Genomic DNA, 17,017 nt, shown 5'->3' on the forward strand with positions numbered 1-17,017 from the left:
ACACAATTCAAAGACAGTGATTTAGTCAATGTTAAAGGAATAGTTCAACACTATGGGAAATAATGAGTTAGATAAGAATATTGATAACACTCTCAGTATGGCAAATATGAAGCTACAGCCAGGAGCATGTTAGCTTATGAGATATAACATGCTACTGAGTGAGCTATAAAAGTGCTGGTAGGCAGATTATGTTACCTTTGGACAGAACCAGGCTAGCTGTTTCCTCCTTTTTTCAGTCTTTATGCTAAGCTAAGCAGCTGCTGGTGGTAGCTTCACATTTGCCGTACAGATATGAGAGTGGTATCAATCATTTAATCTAACTAGAAAGCCAAGAAGCATATTTCCCGAAATGTCTAACTAGTCTTATGTTACGATGTTTTATACAGTCTATGATTACGATGCAGAATACTTCCAAATAAAAGACACACTCAGAAAGTGAAGTTACTGCTGTGCAGAGGGTAACACAAGCCACAACTTTCCAAATATCTGACACAGGTATTTTCCAAGCAGAACTGGATCAACTAGTGTTAATACTTGCAATTACTTTTTCCTGTTTTCCAGCTATTATGTTTTAGTGCTTAAAGGGGCAGAGTGGTGTTTGTCACATGGCACATTGTTCTGTCAAAAATAACTTCCCTACCACACACCAAATGTACTAAAGCCCAACCTAACTGACACTTCAGGTTGACAAACAAACTATTGAAATATTTAAAATGATTGATACCTTGATTCAGGTCTTCCCCCAGGCTATGTTTAACAATGCCATGCATCCAAGTCTTGATTTATAACTTTTTCAGAGGAAGCACAAATCATGATAAAAACCTCAAATCCTATTCAGTCACGGGTGAAAAATTGCTCTTCACCACACACACACACACACACACACACACACACACACACACACACACACACACACACACACACACACACACACACACACACACACACACACACACACACACACACACACACACACACACACACAATTAACTCAGAGTTCTGGCTGGGCTCCAGTGTGTCCCTAAATGGCTCCATTCATGTAAATCATTCCTGCCTACAGGCCAGTCTGGGCACACACTGATAACCACTGCCTCACTGTGCCCCTGCACTCACCTACTGTGCATCTGTTCAACAGTAAAGATTCCCACACATAAACACTGGCCATACATATGCTGTATAGATCATATAGATTCTGCATTAGTGTGTTGGTGTAAGACGATCAATGGTTTCAGTTATTCACAATAAATATAGCTTGTACAAAACAGGCAACTAATTAAACTCCTGTATAGATTTCATATAAGTAACAACACCAAGCATAACTCATGTTCCACAGTATGTCAACTTTTATATTTGTCTTACAAGACTCAACAAAGTTGTTAACCAACTATAATTGATTCGCAAGAACCACAAAAGCCCATTCACTCTACAGCAGCAAAACTCTGTTGACACACAGTTAAAGAATACATGAATATCCCTTTCCTCACAATACAAGCTTTTGTACATTGCGTCAAAGGGAAATCTCCAGACACACACATACATGGATGAGTGCATACACACTGACCTGACGGCCGGGTCAAGAGAGGAAACAGCAGACTCTGAGGTGACTGTGGGAAAAAGGCCTTCAAGGATACACTTGTCTGAAACCACACAATGCACAAAATTTCCTGAGCTTCATAAATGTGAACTATATTTACCTTGAACTCATTCATCACTGTGCTCTGAAAGCCTGAAAAATTACACTTTGAATGAGAGTCTGTGTAACAGTGATACAGTAGGTGCTAATGTGTAATGTAGCGTGTAATAGGTAGCGTTTAGTGCAGTGTGACTACAGCCATCGGAACTGAGTCAACTGTAAATACACTGTAGCACTGCCATCTACTGACTAATAGAGGTGAAAATGAGTAAAGCTATATTAAAAAAAAACTGTGTAGCAGGCAATGCATCACACCTACGCAACACAAATATTTTATCATGCAAGATCCAGATAATTCCCTACAGTCACACAGGATGTGTTGATGAAGGTGTCCTATACTGTCCAACAACAGACTCATGTATAGTTGAGATAATCTATAGGGGCTGAGAGTTTAAGCAAAAGTTGAAAAGTACATCATGACACATCAGTATAACAGCTCAAAGTTGTTTCCACACATTTCAGGTGTTTTATTTGCACAAACTTAATACCCGCAAAATGATGATTTAAAAGCGATTTGGAATTATCGTCTACGAAGCAGAGGAGTGAACAGTGGTGTGTAGTGTTAGCAGCGAGCTTCCGACCGGAGATCGAGTGATAATGATGTGGAGGATTCATCAAGTGTGAAGGGATTTTGCCTGCAGAGGGGAGGTAATTGTTCATTGCCCTGTGTGTGCATCTAAGCGTGCGGTACAAAAGTAACCATCCCTTTATTCCCAGCAAAGATGGTGGATAAGAATAATTAGACATCGGTTGTAAACTTTGCTAGAGTAGGTGAAGTTCTCGTCTTAATTGTGATTTTCCCCTTGCGGGATAAAAAAAGGAATTATTATTTCTTCTTCGTCTTCTTCTTTTTCTTCTTCTTCTTATGTGGCACTGAGTACTAAAGAGGAATATGTTTGAATTCCTTGATCACCAAAGTTATCAGCAGTATCATTAAAACTGCAGCATCTTGATGAAAACCGTTGTCGGTTTGTAACCACAGTTGACTTAAATATTTTAGATTTTATCACCTGAAAAGTACCCTGAACTCATAACACCCAAAAAACTAGAGCTGTAAAGATCAGTTGATTAATTGATTAGTCAATCTACATTAAATGTATCGCCGACAATTCTGAAAATCTATGGTTTGTTATTTTTCAATACAAATATTAACTTTTTCCAGCTTTTCAAATGTGAAGATTTGCTGCTTTTCTTTCTTTTGGGTTTTGGACAGGTCATTATTCACAATTTTATGAGATGTTATGAACCAAAAGATTAAATCAAATAATCTGAAAAAAAGAGGAAGATTAATAAAAAATAATCGTTGCATCCATAAAAAACAAAACAAATATTGAAGACATTTGAATCTTTTGTTGAGAAGTAGATGCCTACCTGATGCTGCAGCAGTGCCACTTCCTGGAGGAAACAGTTGGTAAAGGTTTGGATAATATACTTAACAGACTCGTTCCCTTCAGCTTGCTTAAGGATGAACCTTTTGGGCACAAAAACAACTATGGTGTACTATGTTGCAACACATCCACAGAATTTGCCAACAAAGATACAGAGATATACACTTCAGCAGGCCAAAACATGTTACATCAACTGAAACATAAAAGTCACACACATGAGCAATGACTCCCTCTCAAAACGACACACAAGCTCTCACCTGAAGATGTCGTTTACGACCAAGAATATGGTGCAGTGTTGTGCACAGGCTTTAGGCTGAAACAAACAAAAACACAAATGGTTGGCACCTTGCTACATCTCAGACTACAAGTTTACACCCCCACACGGTCACTTAGGTCTACTGATCAGCTTCGGCTGGTCGCTCCAAAACCAGGTTAAAAACCGCGCTTTTTCAGCTGCAGCGCCTAAACTGTGGAATGAGCTACCTCCACAGGTCAAATTGGCCCCGACCCTCGAATCTTTTAAATCCAGTCTTAAAACTCACTTGTATTCCCTGGCTTTTAACCCAGCATGAGACCTGTGTGGTCTTACGTTGTTTTATGTGTTCTATGTGTTTATACACTTGTTTTTTAATGTTTTATTTCTTGTTCAGCACTTTGTAAACCTTTGTTTTTTTTAAATGTGCTATATAAATAAAATGGATTGGATTGGACAATTCATAAACTCTGTAAAACCGTGCTGCTTCATAGATATTAAAATGCTAAGCTTACAATAAGTATAAAAGTATAGAAACAAGCACATGATGAAACCTATCCATTACATTATAACTAAATTCAAGAACAGACCACTGGGTGTCACTGTTGCATCGTCTACAAGCCTCCATTAAGACAGAGTTCCTTCCTGTTCTCACACTCTCCCCATTAACCACTCAGTTTACCACTCTGTTAGTTCTTCCTTCACACACACCCACACACCCACACACCCACACACACACACACACACACACACACACACACACACACACACACACACACACACACACACACACACACACACACACACTTACTCTGTGCCTAATGCACCCTCATCATGTGTTTTAAATTTAATACATTCTAAAACGCCCCAGCACAAACATTTAACAGCTGAACTGTTCATGTCTTCCTCTCTCTACATGTTTACATATCTTCTAGTCCCTAATTATTCTCCCTCTCACCCCTCAACACTCTTATATAGGGACATACACTTCACTATAGGAGGAGCATATGTAGTCTACTTTACAGGCTTTAATCCTGCAGTGTAATACAGAAGGTAGAGAGATAAAAGAAGCACCAGAATCAGTTATGAGCAAACTTTCTATTTATCAAACAATCAATTGTATTTGTCACATGAAATTGACCCTTTGCTAAGCCTAAATTGTGGAATGAGCTACCTCCACAGGTCAAATTGGCCCCGACCCTCGAATTTGTTTTTACTTTCCCTGTGCCCCGAATACTAGCGTTGTAAGCTAATCAGCGGTCCGCACTAGCTTGTTTCAAGCTACGAACACATTCGATTAGCATGAAAACACATCTGTTATTATCCACTAGGTTCGTTTTGCGCCGGAATTGTCCTTTATTTTACGTTCAAATATATGCATTATGAACAAAGAACCGTCATTATTTCCAAGCAAGCTATCTAGCTAACATTAGCATGTTCTAGCCTTGGAGCAAACATAGCTAGCTAGGTGGTTTTGTTAATTTTGTCAACTTTTAGTTGTGAATGGGGCCTCCCAGACTGCTTGATACACGCCCGGCATTTCTCCTCTTGGGTTTCGGGAAGGGAAGAAATTCCACCACCCTTTGGCGTGTTTCCATCACATGAAAGCTTGACAGACCTCCTGCGCCTAGTTACAGTTGCTAAGCCACGATTGGCCTGTGGCGGTTTTCGGGCGTGGCTTAGCGAAGGGTCAATTGTATGAGGAACAATTACAGTGAAATGTAATCCCATCAGATCCTTCAACTTGTGTGTGTGTGGGGCACAGTCTTAGGCAGTGTCCTTATTTAGGGTCCTAGTATCCTGAGGGTAGTGATGGTCAAATGAAGTTTTGCGAACCACTGTCTTTATTTTCTGAGGTCACTAGATGATGCTCTGTTCAAAGAAAAAGGTTCAAGGAATGGCAATTCAGTGTGTTTTCAACCCCTTGTTGAACAGAGAGCGCCATCTAGTGAGCTCAGAAAATAAAGACAGTGGTTCGCAAAGCTTCATTTGACCATCACTACCTGAGGGTAGAAGCTCCTCCTGAGCCTCTCAGTGTTGGCCTGGTGTATCCTGTTCCTTCTACCAAACCTCAACAGGGATAAAAGGCCGTTAACCGGGTGGTTTTGATATTCAATAATTCTCCTAGTCTTTTCTTCCAGCGCCTAGTGTAAACATCCTTCAGGCAGACTAGGGCTACGCCTATTGTGGGTTCAGCCGAACTAACCACTTTCTGAAGGGCCTTGTGGCCCTGTACTGTGCTACACTGAGGACCTGTTGATATCAACGGGGGCACAGTTCCTTCCCCATCATCTCTTTAGTCTTGCTGACATTCATGAGTAGGTTGTTGTCATGACACCAGCAGACCAGGTCCTCTTATTTCAGGTAGGCGGAGTCAAAAGTGGTTACACAGTCATGTGTGTACAGGGAGTACAGCAGGAGGCTTAAAACACAGCCCTGGGGTGCTCCGGTGTTAAGGATGAAGGTGGAAGATGGGTGTCTGCCCACACTCACCCCCTGGGGTCTGCCTGTCAGGAAGTCAAGGATCCACATGCACAGTGATGTGTTAAATCCCAGGTCCCTGAGGTTTGTGATAAAGCTGGATAAAAACTATGGTGTTAAACGATGAACTGTAGAACAGCAATCTCACATAGCTTCCTTTCTTTTCCAGGAGAGATAGGTTGTTGATATATTGATTGATATTTGACTTACTCACAGCCATATGTGTCAGTAGTTAAAAATGTAGAAAACCGTATATTACAATGACTTTAAGTCCAAATATGTACCAATAACCCACAACCTGGTTCTATAAAGGGACTTTTAAGAGCTTTAAGAGATATTTTTACTCTACTCCAGGCACACGGGTAACTGAAAAATTGAAAGTGCCAGAGTACCAGACCAATTAGAGTGTTAGCGAGGTCAACAAGAACCAACAGCCTCACCTAGTGTTTATATGGTGACATTACAAAGTTCCAATGTACAAATTAAGTCCTTTCATCCTGAGTTTTGACATGTCCGTTTCTATTTTGTCCTCTCAGGACACAAAGCAGCATTAAGCAAACAAAATGTGCTGTACATGTAACTGTTTTTATGAGTATCCGCTTAACATTGGCATACGGTTTATGTGTGTCGGTGTAATTCTGCATATGTGGGTTGCATGCCAGCATGCATGTGTGCAAACTGTCATGGTTCCCCCTAGTGAAAACAGATGGTTTTTTTGAGCATCCTCCTCCATACCTTACCACTAACACTTCAAGGAGGGTCAATTACAGCACACAACAAACATCCTGTTTTTGGCAGTAAGGCCCAGGAAGTGAGTGTTTATTGTTATTGGGCCTGTGTCTCTCACTGGATCACAGAGCAGTGGGACAAGCCAAAATGAGGAATGTGAGCCTAATTTCATGTTTCCCATTTTTGATTGCAGTTTAAACAAGTGAGTGAAAGGGAGGCGAGAGGAGAACCAAGCCAGTCAGCTCACACTCACTCTCGTTTTAACAGACACTAGCGTGTACACAGACACACATGTGAAACGCACATCTGACATCCAAACAACCTAAAGGCCAAGTGAAACCTAGACATATGCCATCCACCCTGTTAACGACAGACACGCTATACCAGATGCAATATCATAAACAAAGAATGGCGGCTGCAGGCATGTGTGTGTGAGAGTTTACATCCAGACATGTGCGTGTGAACTAGCAAGGTGATAAAAACAGAGGTCAATAAGAGATGGATGAGAGGGTAAACAAATACTGTAGATACAAGACAGGACAGAGAAGTAAACAGGCAACGATTGCCTCTCGGTCTCTCTTACACAAACACGTGCACATGCACGCACGCATGTTCTAAATTATTGTGGGCTAAAAAGCAGGCCTTGTGAAAAGAACACAAAACACTGCTGGTATTTTCTGATTGCATTGTAGTAATGAGGACATCATCTTCAACAGTTAGTCATAACAACATATAAATCAAAAGTCACTTCTGACTTTTGAACTGGGCATGATCTTAAGTTATATGAAGTGAGGAGCGGCCAAAGACTCAAGTGACAGAGAGTTCAGTACTTACCCAGCACAGTAAAGGCTGTGCAGCACAAGCCAAATGATGTGAGATGCAGTTTAGAGCTAGCCAAATGATGTGAGATGCATGCAAAGCAAAGCCAAATGGTGCGAGTTAGCCAGGCAAAAACAGTCAATAAAGATCCACCAAAAAAAGTGATGGAATGATTCCAAGAACTTTGCATATGAAAAAATTACAACTCATAATAAATGAGCAGGCCTTATTTTCAAACGGTTTGGTTTCACAGTTTACAAAGAAGTTCAAAGTGGAGCTCAAAACATATTATGGAGTGTGCAGTGATTTCTGATGCGATACTTTATAATTCAGGGCAGACAAGTCAAACTATGTACATAACAAACCAACATTTAACAACAGCAGTATGTCACCAATTTATCAACAATGTCAATGCTGCCAATTCACGCAGCAGAAATAGCCAAAAATACCACAGTACACTTTTCTTTCCAACTCTTAACTGTTAAGATAAAACAAGACCATCATTAGTTACTCAACAGTATCACAAGTGGATATTAGATATTTTTCATATGGATTAAGATGCACAAGTAGTTGTTTGATGGAGGTAAATGAGGTAAAATAAATGAGATTTAAATGAAGGGTTCCACTGTGCACTTGCCTAGACATCACTTGTAAAAAGCTGGTTTAAAACAAAACATTTCACCAATAAACTAAACTAGAAGTGAAGAGTCGATTAATTGATTAGTCGATCGACAGAAAATGAATCTGCAACTAGAGAGATTTACTCGTTTTCTATTTTATCTCATTGTAAACTAAATATCTTTGGGTTTTTGGGCTGTTGGTTGGACAAAACAAGCAATCTGAAGATGTCACCTCGGGCTCTGAGGAATTGTGATTATTTTAAATTTTTCATTTCATACAATTAATCAAGAAAATCAGTAGATTAATTGATAATGAAAATAACTTAATTGCAGCCCTAAACGAATGAGGTATCAATTCAGTGTTCAGCTGTTGTTTAAACATGGACAGAACACATATTATTAGCAAATCAGATCATCATAGAAGTACATGACTATTTTTTTTCCTCAAAACAAAAAAATTAACCTACCAGCAGTGACTGTGACAGTTGCTGCTTTAGCTTCTGTGGTATTGAACCTGTTTTGGTGAGAACACACTCCAGCAGACTGAGCACTGCTTTTTCCAGACTGGACAGGTTGTGATACCACAGAGAGACTACTGCCTGCTCCTCCAAAGACAAGCATTGGCTGAAAAAAAACCAGCACTGACGTTATCACCATATCTGAAATATTCCAGCTCCAATGTGTCTGTGTGTGTGTGTGTTTGTGTGTATGTGTGTGTTCCCCTACCTGGAATAGGCAGAGCTCAGAGAATCCAGGAAGTCTTCACTAAGTGCTGCCCTGACACAAGTCTTTGGCTGCTGCAGCAGTGCACCAATGAGAGGAGCAGCCTCGGGATAAGTGACCAGGGGGACACAAGCCTCTGATGTGGCCAGAATGTTGTCACATGAACACCTGCACAGAGTCATATAGACAAAATCTGTATGATCTGGAACTTCTTATGGCCTACAAAGATAAGAATTCTATAAGAATTAATCTCCTGGGGTCCTAAAGATTTGTGTGCTTTGATCCTTTCCAGCAAAATGTACTATTCGTGTGTGTATGTATGCTGACAACATTACGTACCACTCTGCATGCCAACTAAAATGTTTATAATGTTAACTCTGTCTATTGTGGTAGCTAGTTTCTTAATCAGCCACTGTTTTATATAATACGGGTATGTTTTAAACCTAAAAGTCCAAAACTCTCAGTGTCCAGCTTTTTAAATGTGAGGATTTGCTTTTTTCTCTCTGCTGTATAGCACTGTAAATGGAATAACTTTGGGGTTTGGTCTGTAGTTCGGCCAAACAAGACATATGAAGACATCGTCCTAGACTCAGGGAAACTATGATGATTCCCCACTATTTCTTGACATTTCATAAACCAAACAATTAATCGATAAAACAAAACAATCAGCAGGTGGTTTAATTATGAATTTAACCGTTAGTTGCAGCCAGTTAAAATAACAGTTTATGGTTGCAGCCCTAATTTCATTTACTTTACTGTACCTCTGATTTATGTCACCCAAAGAACGGCAGCTCTTCCCAATGTTTTTCTGCAGCAATTCCACCATCTGAAATGCAGGAAAGAGGAAAACTTGCATATACGTCGACATAATTACATACAGTGTGTATCTATGCAGGCAATAATTAGGCAAACAGAAATAAAGTGCTAATACCTTTCTCAGAACTTTGAGATGATACTCTTTAGGTGGTACACCCATTTGCTTCATTAATGCCTGCGCTGCAGCATCGTCTTCTTCTGTAGCAAGCTGACACAGCACTTTCTGTGGAAGGGCAGTCAACATAATGTGCAGCAGATTATTGTCACTTTATGTGTATATCTATAACAGTGGACAAGACTTTAATGCAATCTGCCCAAACCCCAAGATCCATAACATCAAAGCTAATTAGTTACTGGAATATAGGATGACTCTGTTGGCGTAACATCATTTGAAACACATGAGTTGAGAGAAGGCATTCCAGTAAGTGAGAATGTATGGACAGCATATGAGCAACTTTAGAAATGAACATTCTTTGTTACAGAGGTCCTTGGTGTTTTACAAGCATTTTTCAGAAGGGGCCTCATCATACACTGATAAAACTAGACTAATAAACTCAGCTGATTCTCATTTGTGAAAAAAGGCGAGTTATAATGAAGGACCAAAGGGAGAGAACACAAGATTCATACTGTAGTCCTAATGTTACAAGAGTGGCTCTCAAACCTGAGGGATGTTTTCTCTCAACAAATATAATAATCAAAAATCATTCAAGAGCAAAAAAGGGATGAGGCAGACATATTTCACGTTCAATGTCAACATTCTTAAATAACAACAAAGATGCCACACAGCATTTAGCTGTCTCATGATTAATAAACTTTGAATGCTTGGCAAGGATTCAATCAGAAGTGTGATGAAAGCCACTAGACCTGCTACTTTGAATTAGGGATGGATTTAGACTTTAGAAACAGTTCTCTCTATTTGACCACAACAAGTTGATTGTATGATCCAACAGAAACATCCAAGGCCTCACATCTTCAGCACGCATCGGTTTTTACAACTCCAATGAACCGAAAACAGAAACAACCACACCACTAAGAGTAGACTAAAGAAGTACAAATCCCTTTCAGACTGCAGATAAAAGGATATCAACACAAGATGAGGAGAGAAAGAGTTCGAGAGAGGCACAATATGTTAAAAAAAGAGGGCAAAAAAAAACAACCTAAAAGTGATGGATGAAAAACAAAATCCCAGGCAGAGAAGCACTGCAGTGCTGTTGGTGGAGCTGTGTGGTTTCTTTGGCCAGGCTCTACAGCACGCTAAGATGCTTACCCTCTCACAAAACAGCCCCGATCACTACCATCTGAACGCCCTCAAATTCTTCACAATGAGTACATACAAAACCAATCACACTTATCCCAACCTTGGTAAGGAGGCAAAGTGGGGCTGGGGGATAAGAGAGGGAAGGAAGACTGGTTAGAAGGAATGGCGGAGACTGACTGGAACACACAACGATGGCTGCATTTAGAGCAGAGAAAAAAGGGTGTGGTCACCAGAGGAATGGGTTGAAGGACCAATGGATAGATGGATGGCAAATACTTTAGGTCAAAAGTCATCTTGCTCTCACAGAATAACAGCAACCAAGCTAGCTTTGGGGGCTTATACATGCTGCTGCCATAGAAATTATTCCTCCATAAATCTTAAATTAAAACTGTAAAAAAATGTACAAGGCAAAGACTTGGGTTGGTTTTGATCGGTGCCTGTTAACAATTACTAAACCATGACTGAACTCTCCCAAAACCAATGAAAAACTCAAGTGTAGCCTCAGATGGTCAAAACAGCAGAGACAAAAAGAGGGAAGTTGAAATGAGGGGAAAGAATACAGAAAAGTCAGGATGAATATGCAAAAACAATGAAGTTATAAGCAATTGTGCTCAAACCTGGTGCACTGACAAAGAGTACATTAAATAAAAGTGTTATATCAAACAGTGCTTTTTCCTCTAAAATTAAAGGCCCAATCTCTAATCTTTTGACCACATGAACTTGAGGTATCTTAACTGACTTATACTGTACATAGAAAAGCAAGTTTGTGTGTTTCTCACTTAATCAAGATAAAAAATATAAGTTTTACTTCAGTTTTTACAAACAACACTTGTGTCAACAAATCTTAAATAGAATCAGAGAAGATCCAACATTTTGATTTAGTTTTTGACAAGTGTTAGTTAAATATGTCACAATAATTTGGGAGTAATGTCCGTTTCCAATCCTGTGTTTTGGATGGATGGGGGGGCTATCCTTTTTGTATTTGGGTCATAAATTATGCTTAAAAATAAAAGCAAAGAGTCCAAATGATATCACACAAGTTCAATCACTTTAATCATAAAAGTAAAACTGTGAGATTTAAGGAATAGTTCAACATTTTGGAAAATAGGCTTATTCAATTTTCCTGTCAAGAGTTAGATGAAATGTGGAGTCCAAATAGCTCAGCTGGTAGAACGGGCGCCCATATATAGAGGTTTACGTATATATACAATATATATCGACGCAGCGGACCCGGGTGCGACTCCGACCAGTGGCCCTTTGCTGCATGTCATTCCTCCCTCTCTTCCCTTTCATGTCTTCAGCTGTCCAGTCAAAATAAAGGCCGAAAATGACCCCACCCCCCCAAAAAAACAAAAGTTGATAGATGTTAGGTGAAATTAGATGAAAGGTTCAATATCACTCTCATGTCGGTGTGTTAAGTATAGAACAGACGAGTAGCTTAGCTTAAAAAGCAGAAGCAGGGGGAAACGGCTAGCCTCTGTCCAAAGTTCAAAAATACATCAACAGTTTATTCACCAGCCCAGTATCTGTGCAGCGTCTACTCACTGTGACGTCAAGACTCCCAAGACAAATAAATAATAATTTCAGTAAGTCAGACTTACTAAAAGGAGGGATGCTACAAAAGACAAAATAGAAAGATAAAGGTGAAACATTATTGTCACGAAGAGGCTTTCATCTCTTAATTAAACAGCAGCCAATGTGAGCAAAGAGTTCAAAATATGTTGTCAAACCATAAAGCTGCCACAGTAGCTTCAGGGCCTACCTGTGGTTCACCCTGTTGGAGTCAGTAAAGATACACATCAAAGCTATTGGTAAGCTATCAAACCCAATCCATCCTCTGGCCCTCTAATATTACACTCTCATGCTTTACTTATCTGTCATCTCCTCAAAGATCATGCCATGTTACTGCAGCCCTGTGTGGTCCCTCTGCTAGAACAGGATGTAGAGAAACAGACCGATTGAGCTAATGACTATCTGACATAGCCTGCAGCTATGTGGCTGTACCCAGCATTTATCAAACCCAGTGAGAACACTCAGATGTGGAGAGGAGAGGCAGACAGGGAGGGTTGAAGGAAAGATGTGAGGGCGAAAAAGCAAAATACTCTGCACACTATTATAATTTAAAGAGAAAAATACAAGGGGCTAGTAACAGTATATACGGTAGCAGTAAAAAACAAATATTCATATACATATGCGAGCACACGCCCAAACTCACACAAATACAGTATTTAGGTGCCACTTAGCACCAGACCCTCAGTCTATTATGGAGGCAGCAAGAAAACAATGTTGGGGAGCAAGATCAGACAGGGCTAACAGAAAACAGGCTGCATTCTGCATTCCAGGACAGGCAGTCCAACACAACACAGACTCAGGGAGAGACAGACCATCTCTGGCCTAAAACCATACATCTACACTGCTCCCCCAGACGGGATGAGCTGCGGTGAATGTTTTTTTTGTGCTTCCCGCCATTCCTGTCATTTGTGGCGAGAATCTGAAAATGAGTTTATTGTATTGTACTACTTTATTGTATCAACACTTTGATCTGGTAGTGCCCTGCATGCAATTTTAGCATGAGTGAACCCTTTAACTCTGACCGTCAGTTCTGTACCACAAGCATTCAGCTACAATTAAATACTATACAATGTTGAAAAAACAGTTTAAACTTAAACTGTTCTAAATGTTCATCAAGGATGAAAACGCGTCAGAAGAAGAGACTTTTAAGGAGTTTTATCTCAGTTATTTCATGGTTCTCCTGCATTTAAGAAAGCAATGTACACTGTTCATAACCTTAGCAAAGTTTATTCTCTTACCAAACCTTAATTGTTGCTGCCTAATTTCCTCCTTTCACGATTGCCTCTTTAAGCAAACATTTGTAAGGTAAAATGGCTTTATATGTAGAGATAATGTAAGGATTGAAGGTACACCAACATAAAGCCATGATACTAAATCCCTTTCCCTAAATGTTTTCCTTGATTTAAAAAAAAAAAAAAAATACATAAATGTAAATCTATCCACCATCTTGAACACATGCACATTCACATGCAGATATACAGACACATGCCCATACCAAAACACAGACATACTGTAGACACAAACACAACCAGGCACATATGCACTCCGCTTCCCCTCTTATGGGTCAAAGACCATCTGGCAAATTCAAGGTTTACTTTCAAGGCACTGTTTTAATTAACAAGCTGTTTTATTAGATGATAAATTAATCAAAAGAATACAAACACACAGTTAATCTGGCAAAAATGTGAAGGTCCCACATTGTTTATCATAAGCCATCTGTGTGAACCCTCTCAAAGTTGAAAATTGCTGAATCTTTTCTTCCCTCTGTTCTCCTTCCCTCCTTTGTGTGTGTGTGCCATGAAAACACAGTGAGCAAGATCAACTAACCATAATATAAAGGCTGATCCTTCTCTGGTGACAAGAGGCAGTGAAACAGTCAATTTTAATTTGTTTTCAAAATATGTTTTACAGTTTTGGGCACATAAGGATTAGACTAACAGAGACCCTATGTACCTCATTTATCATCCATGTCCCATTGGAGAGGAGACACAGAGGGCTGGCGAGAGAACTCCTATTAAAAGTAAATTAGGCAGAAAATCTCTTCAGCAGCCCAAAAGGCAGTCAAAGACAGATTCTTTTTAGTTTGTTGGAGTATTTGTTAAAAGTATGATAATCCATCTGTATGTCCAGTCTTCCCATAACTAATTAGGACATAAACAGCAAACAGATCAGGCCTGAGAATACAGAGAAAAGGCATATGATGGATGATTGGAAAATAATATACAGTAATAACTCAATAATGTTATGAATGGGCTGAATCGTAGCTTAAAAATTCCAAATATTTCAGAGTTTTTGTTTTTCCAGCTTCCCTCAGTTATGTCTTTAATCTGGGTCTCCTCATTAGGTGGGTCCATATGACCAATGAAATCGTAGCAAGTATAGATGACTTTATGTGGCATCATAATTGACTTGTGAGTGAGCTGCCAACACTGACCAACGTATTGTTTATAATCTTCACAAACTTCATTTGTTCATCAGACTGTTGTTGCCCAGAATTTCAGACTGTATTTTATTGAAGCAAATGTCTTGTACAGCTGATTCGTGTTTAGACAAAATTAAACATTGATGCATTTTTCAATGTTATGGACTACCAAAAACAGCATGAGGTGACAAAAAATGTATCATGTAACAAAACTGAGGTAATCTATTGAGACTGGTATCAAAGTATTTTAAATGATGCCCAGCCCTATTCCTTCATTTTTTAATAAGTATTTTATGGTAATCTTATACTTTTATTAGAGAGATTATAATAAAGAGATGACAAAAAAATGAGGGTAACTAGAGATAGGGAATTACATGCAATTAAGGTCAAAACATAAACAGCAGTTATGCGGTTTATGGTTGACGGATCAACCCCAAGGGCAATCTTTTTTTTTTTTGGACATTTTTAGGCCTTTATTTGTATAGGACAGCTGAAGATGTGAAAGGGGAGAGACAGGGGGAATGACATGCAGCAAAGGGCCGCAGGTCGGAGTCGAACCCGCGGCCACTGCGTCTTCTACAGGTTTCCTCCTTGATCTTGAATTTAACTGACATTGCTGAGAAAAAGAAAAAATCTGAAAATGCCCAGTTACTGCACATGCAAATATGAAGTGAATCACACAGAAATTGAAAGTGGCATGTAACAGCAAGTGCGGATCACTTTTCTTAAATCTTGTCCCTTATTTATATATTTAAAACATTTAAATAAATATTTAAAAATCTACACAGTTTACTTCAGTCTAAGTTCTCTATTAACAGAGATAAAGAAAGTCCAGTCCTTACCCGTATCCACTGGTTGGCTTTTCTTTCCACAGCATTGCCTGGATGCTCAGAGTAAAGTCCCCACAGACACTGGAACAACAGCCTTCTGCCTGTAGCTGCAGACAGCAAGACACCATGGATGGTAGATTTGTGGTTTAATATAACACCCCTTACACAGACAACAAGCATCAAAATGACCCATGCTTGTAAAGACATTATCATGAGTCCGAAGGTACACTCACCATCAGCAGTGACATAAGGGTTCCAGCAGAGTCGGCCAAGAAACTGGCCTAGGAGGGGCAGCCTCTTCATGGTCTCTGTCGTGGAACTCTTATGGACGGAACAGAGACAGCCACAGGCAGGAGAAAATTATTTTTAGTGGAGCTGCCCTGCTTGGACAAATGACTTAATTGGTTAGTTCTCTGAGTGGAAAGTATATTTGGTAGTGAACAACACACTAACATGGTGACGGACTCTGTGTTTTAGCTGAACTAGGCCAGAGAATATTCAGTTAAGAAGAAACTTTATTATTTGTCACATACAATCGTACAGTACAATGTAGTTACATTCAATCTCTGCATTTATTGATGCTATCTAGCATAATTTCAGGAGTAGGGCCACACCTCAAACAGAATCCAGTATTCCTATACCCACCTAACCCTCTGCTCTTATTCGCTCTCGCATTCCACACCCCTCCCTCCCACACTCTTTCGGTTCCTCTCCTTTCTCCTCTTCTTTAGGTCCTAAGGGGATCTGTTGGGCCCAGGTTCTACGGCGAATTCCCTACCAAAGCCTCCCCACAACACCAAGTCAAATTATGACTACAAGCGACTTTACGTCTCGCATACCAGCAACTTCATGCCTCGCATTCCAATCATCTTTCATTATTAAATTGTTCAAAATGTATCTGGTTGATGCTGTGGTCCTTGCTAGTGAAACCCATTAAGGGCAGTGCATAGCCACATACAACATCCGGGGAGCAACTTGGGGGTTCAGCGTCTTGCTTAAGGACACTTTGACATGTGGCCGGGGGAGCCTGGGATCAAAACACCAATCTTGTGGTGGTGATACACACACACATGCAGGCCGACCCGCTCTGCCTCTGAGCCACAGCCACCACAACAGATTAAAACAGATCGGTGATGCCGTTTTTTCCTCAGTTTTCCGTGAAGTTTGCTGGAAGTGATGTAAGGTGCCAATGTGTCCTTGAGCAAGGCTCCAAACCCCAACTGCTCAGAGTGCCTGTCCATGGGCAGCCCCCTCACTATGACATCTCTCCAATACATGTGCATGTGTGTGTATTTACTATGTGTGTGTAATAAAAAATGTGAAAAAAATGGATTTTCCCCATGAGGGATTAATATGTTATGTAGCCCCTGTGTGGGTTTAATCGCAATTTTGACTCAGAACAATCAAACGCAA

General features: G+C 39.9%; 1 protein-coding gene across 1 annotated transcript in view; it reads right to left on the reverse strand.

Moving 5' to 3' along the window:
• fancc (FA complementation group C) overlaps positions 1-17,017 on the reverse strand; it is a 32,146-nt gene that overhangs the window by 5,363 nt on the left and 9,766 nt on the right. The window contains 9 exon segments of the mRNA XM_039803797.1: positions 1,562-1,637; positions 3,065-3,164; positions 3,339-3,394; positions 8,451-8,607; positions 8,710-8,874; positions 9,468-9,532; positions 9,638-9,745; positions 15,617-15,711; positions 15,838-15,925. Of these exon segments, the coding sequence (XP_039659731.1) occupies positions 1,562-1,637; positions 3,065-3,164; positions 3,339-3,394; positions 8,451-8,607; positions 8,710-8,874; positions 9,468-9,532; positions 9,638-9,745; positions 15,617-15,711; positions 15,838-15,925 (910 nt within the window).

This window comes from Perca fluviatilis, chromosome 6, assembly GCF_010015445.1.
Source record: "Perca fluviatilis chromosome 6, GENO_Pfluv_1.0, whole genome shotgun sequence".
Classification (NCBI taxonomy): domain Eukaryota; kingdom Metazoa; phylum Chordata; class Actinopteri; order Perciformes; family Percidae; genus Perca; species Perca fluviatilis.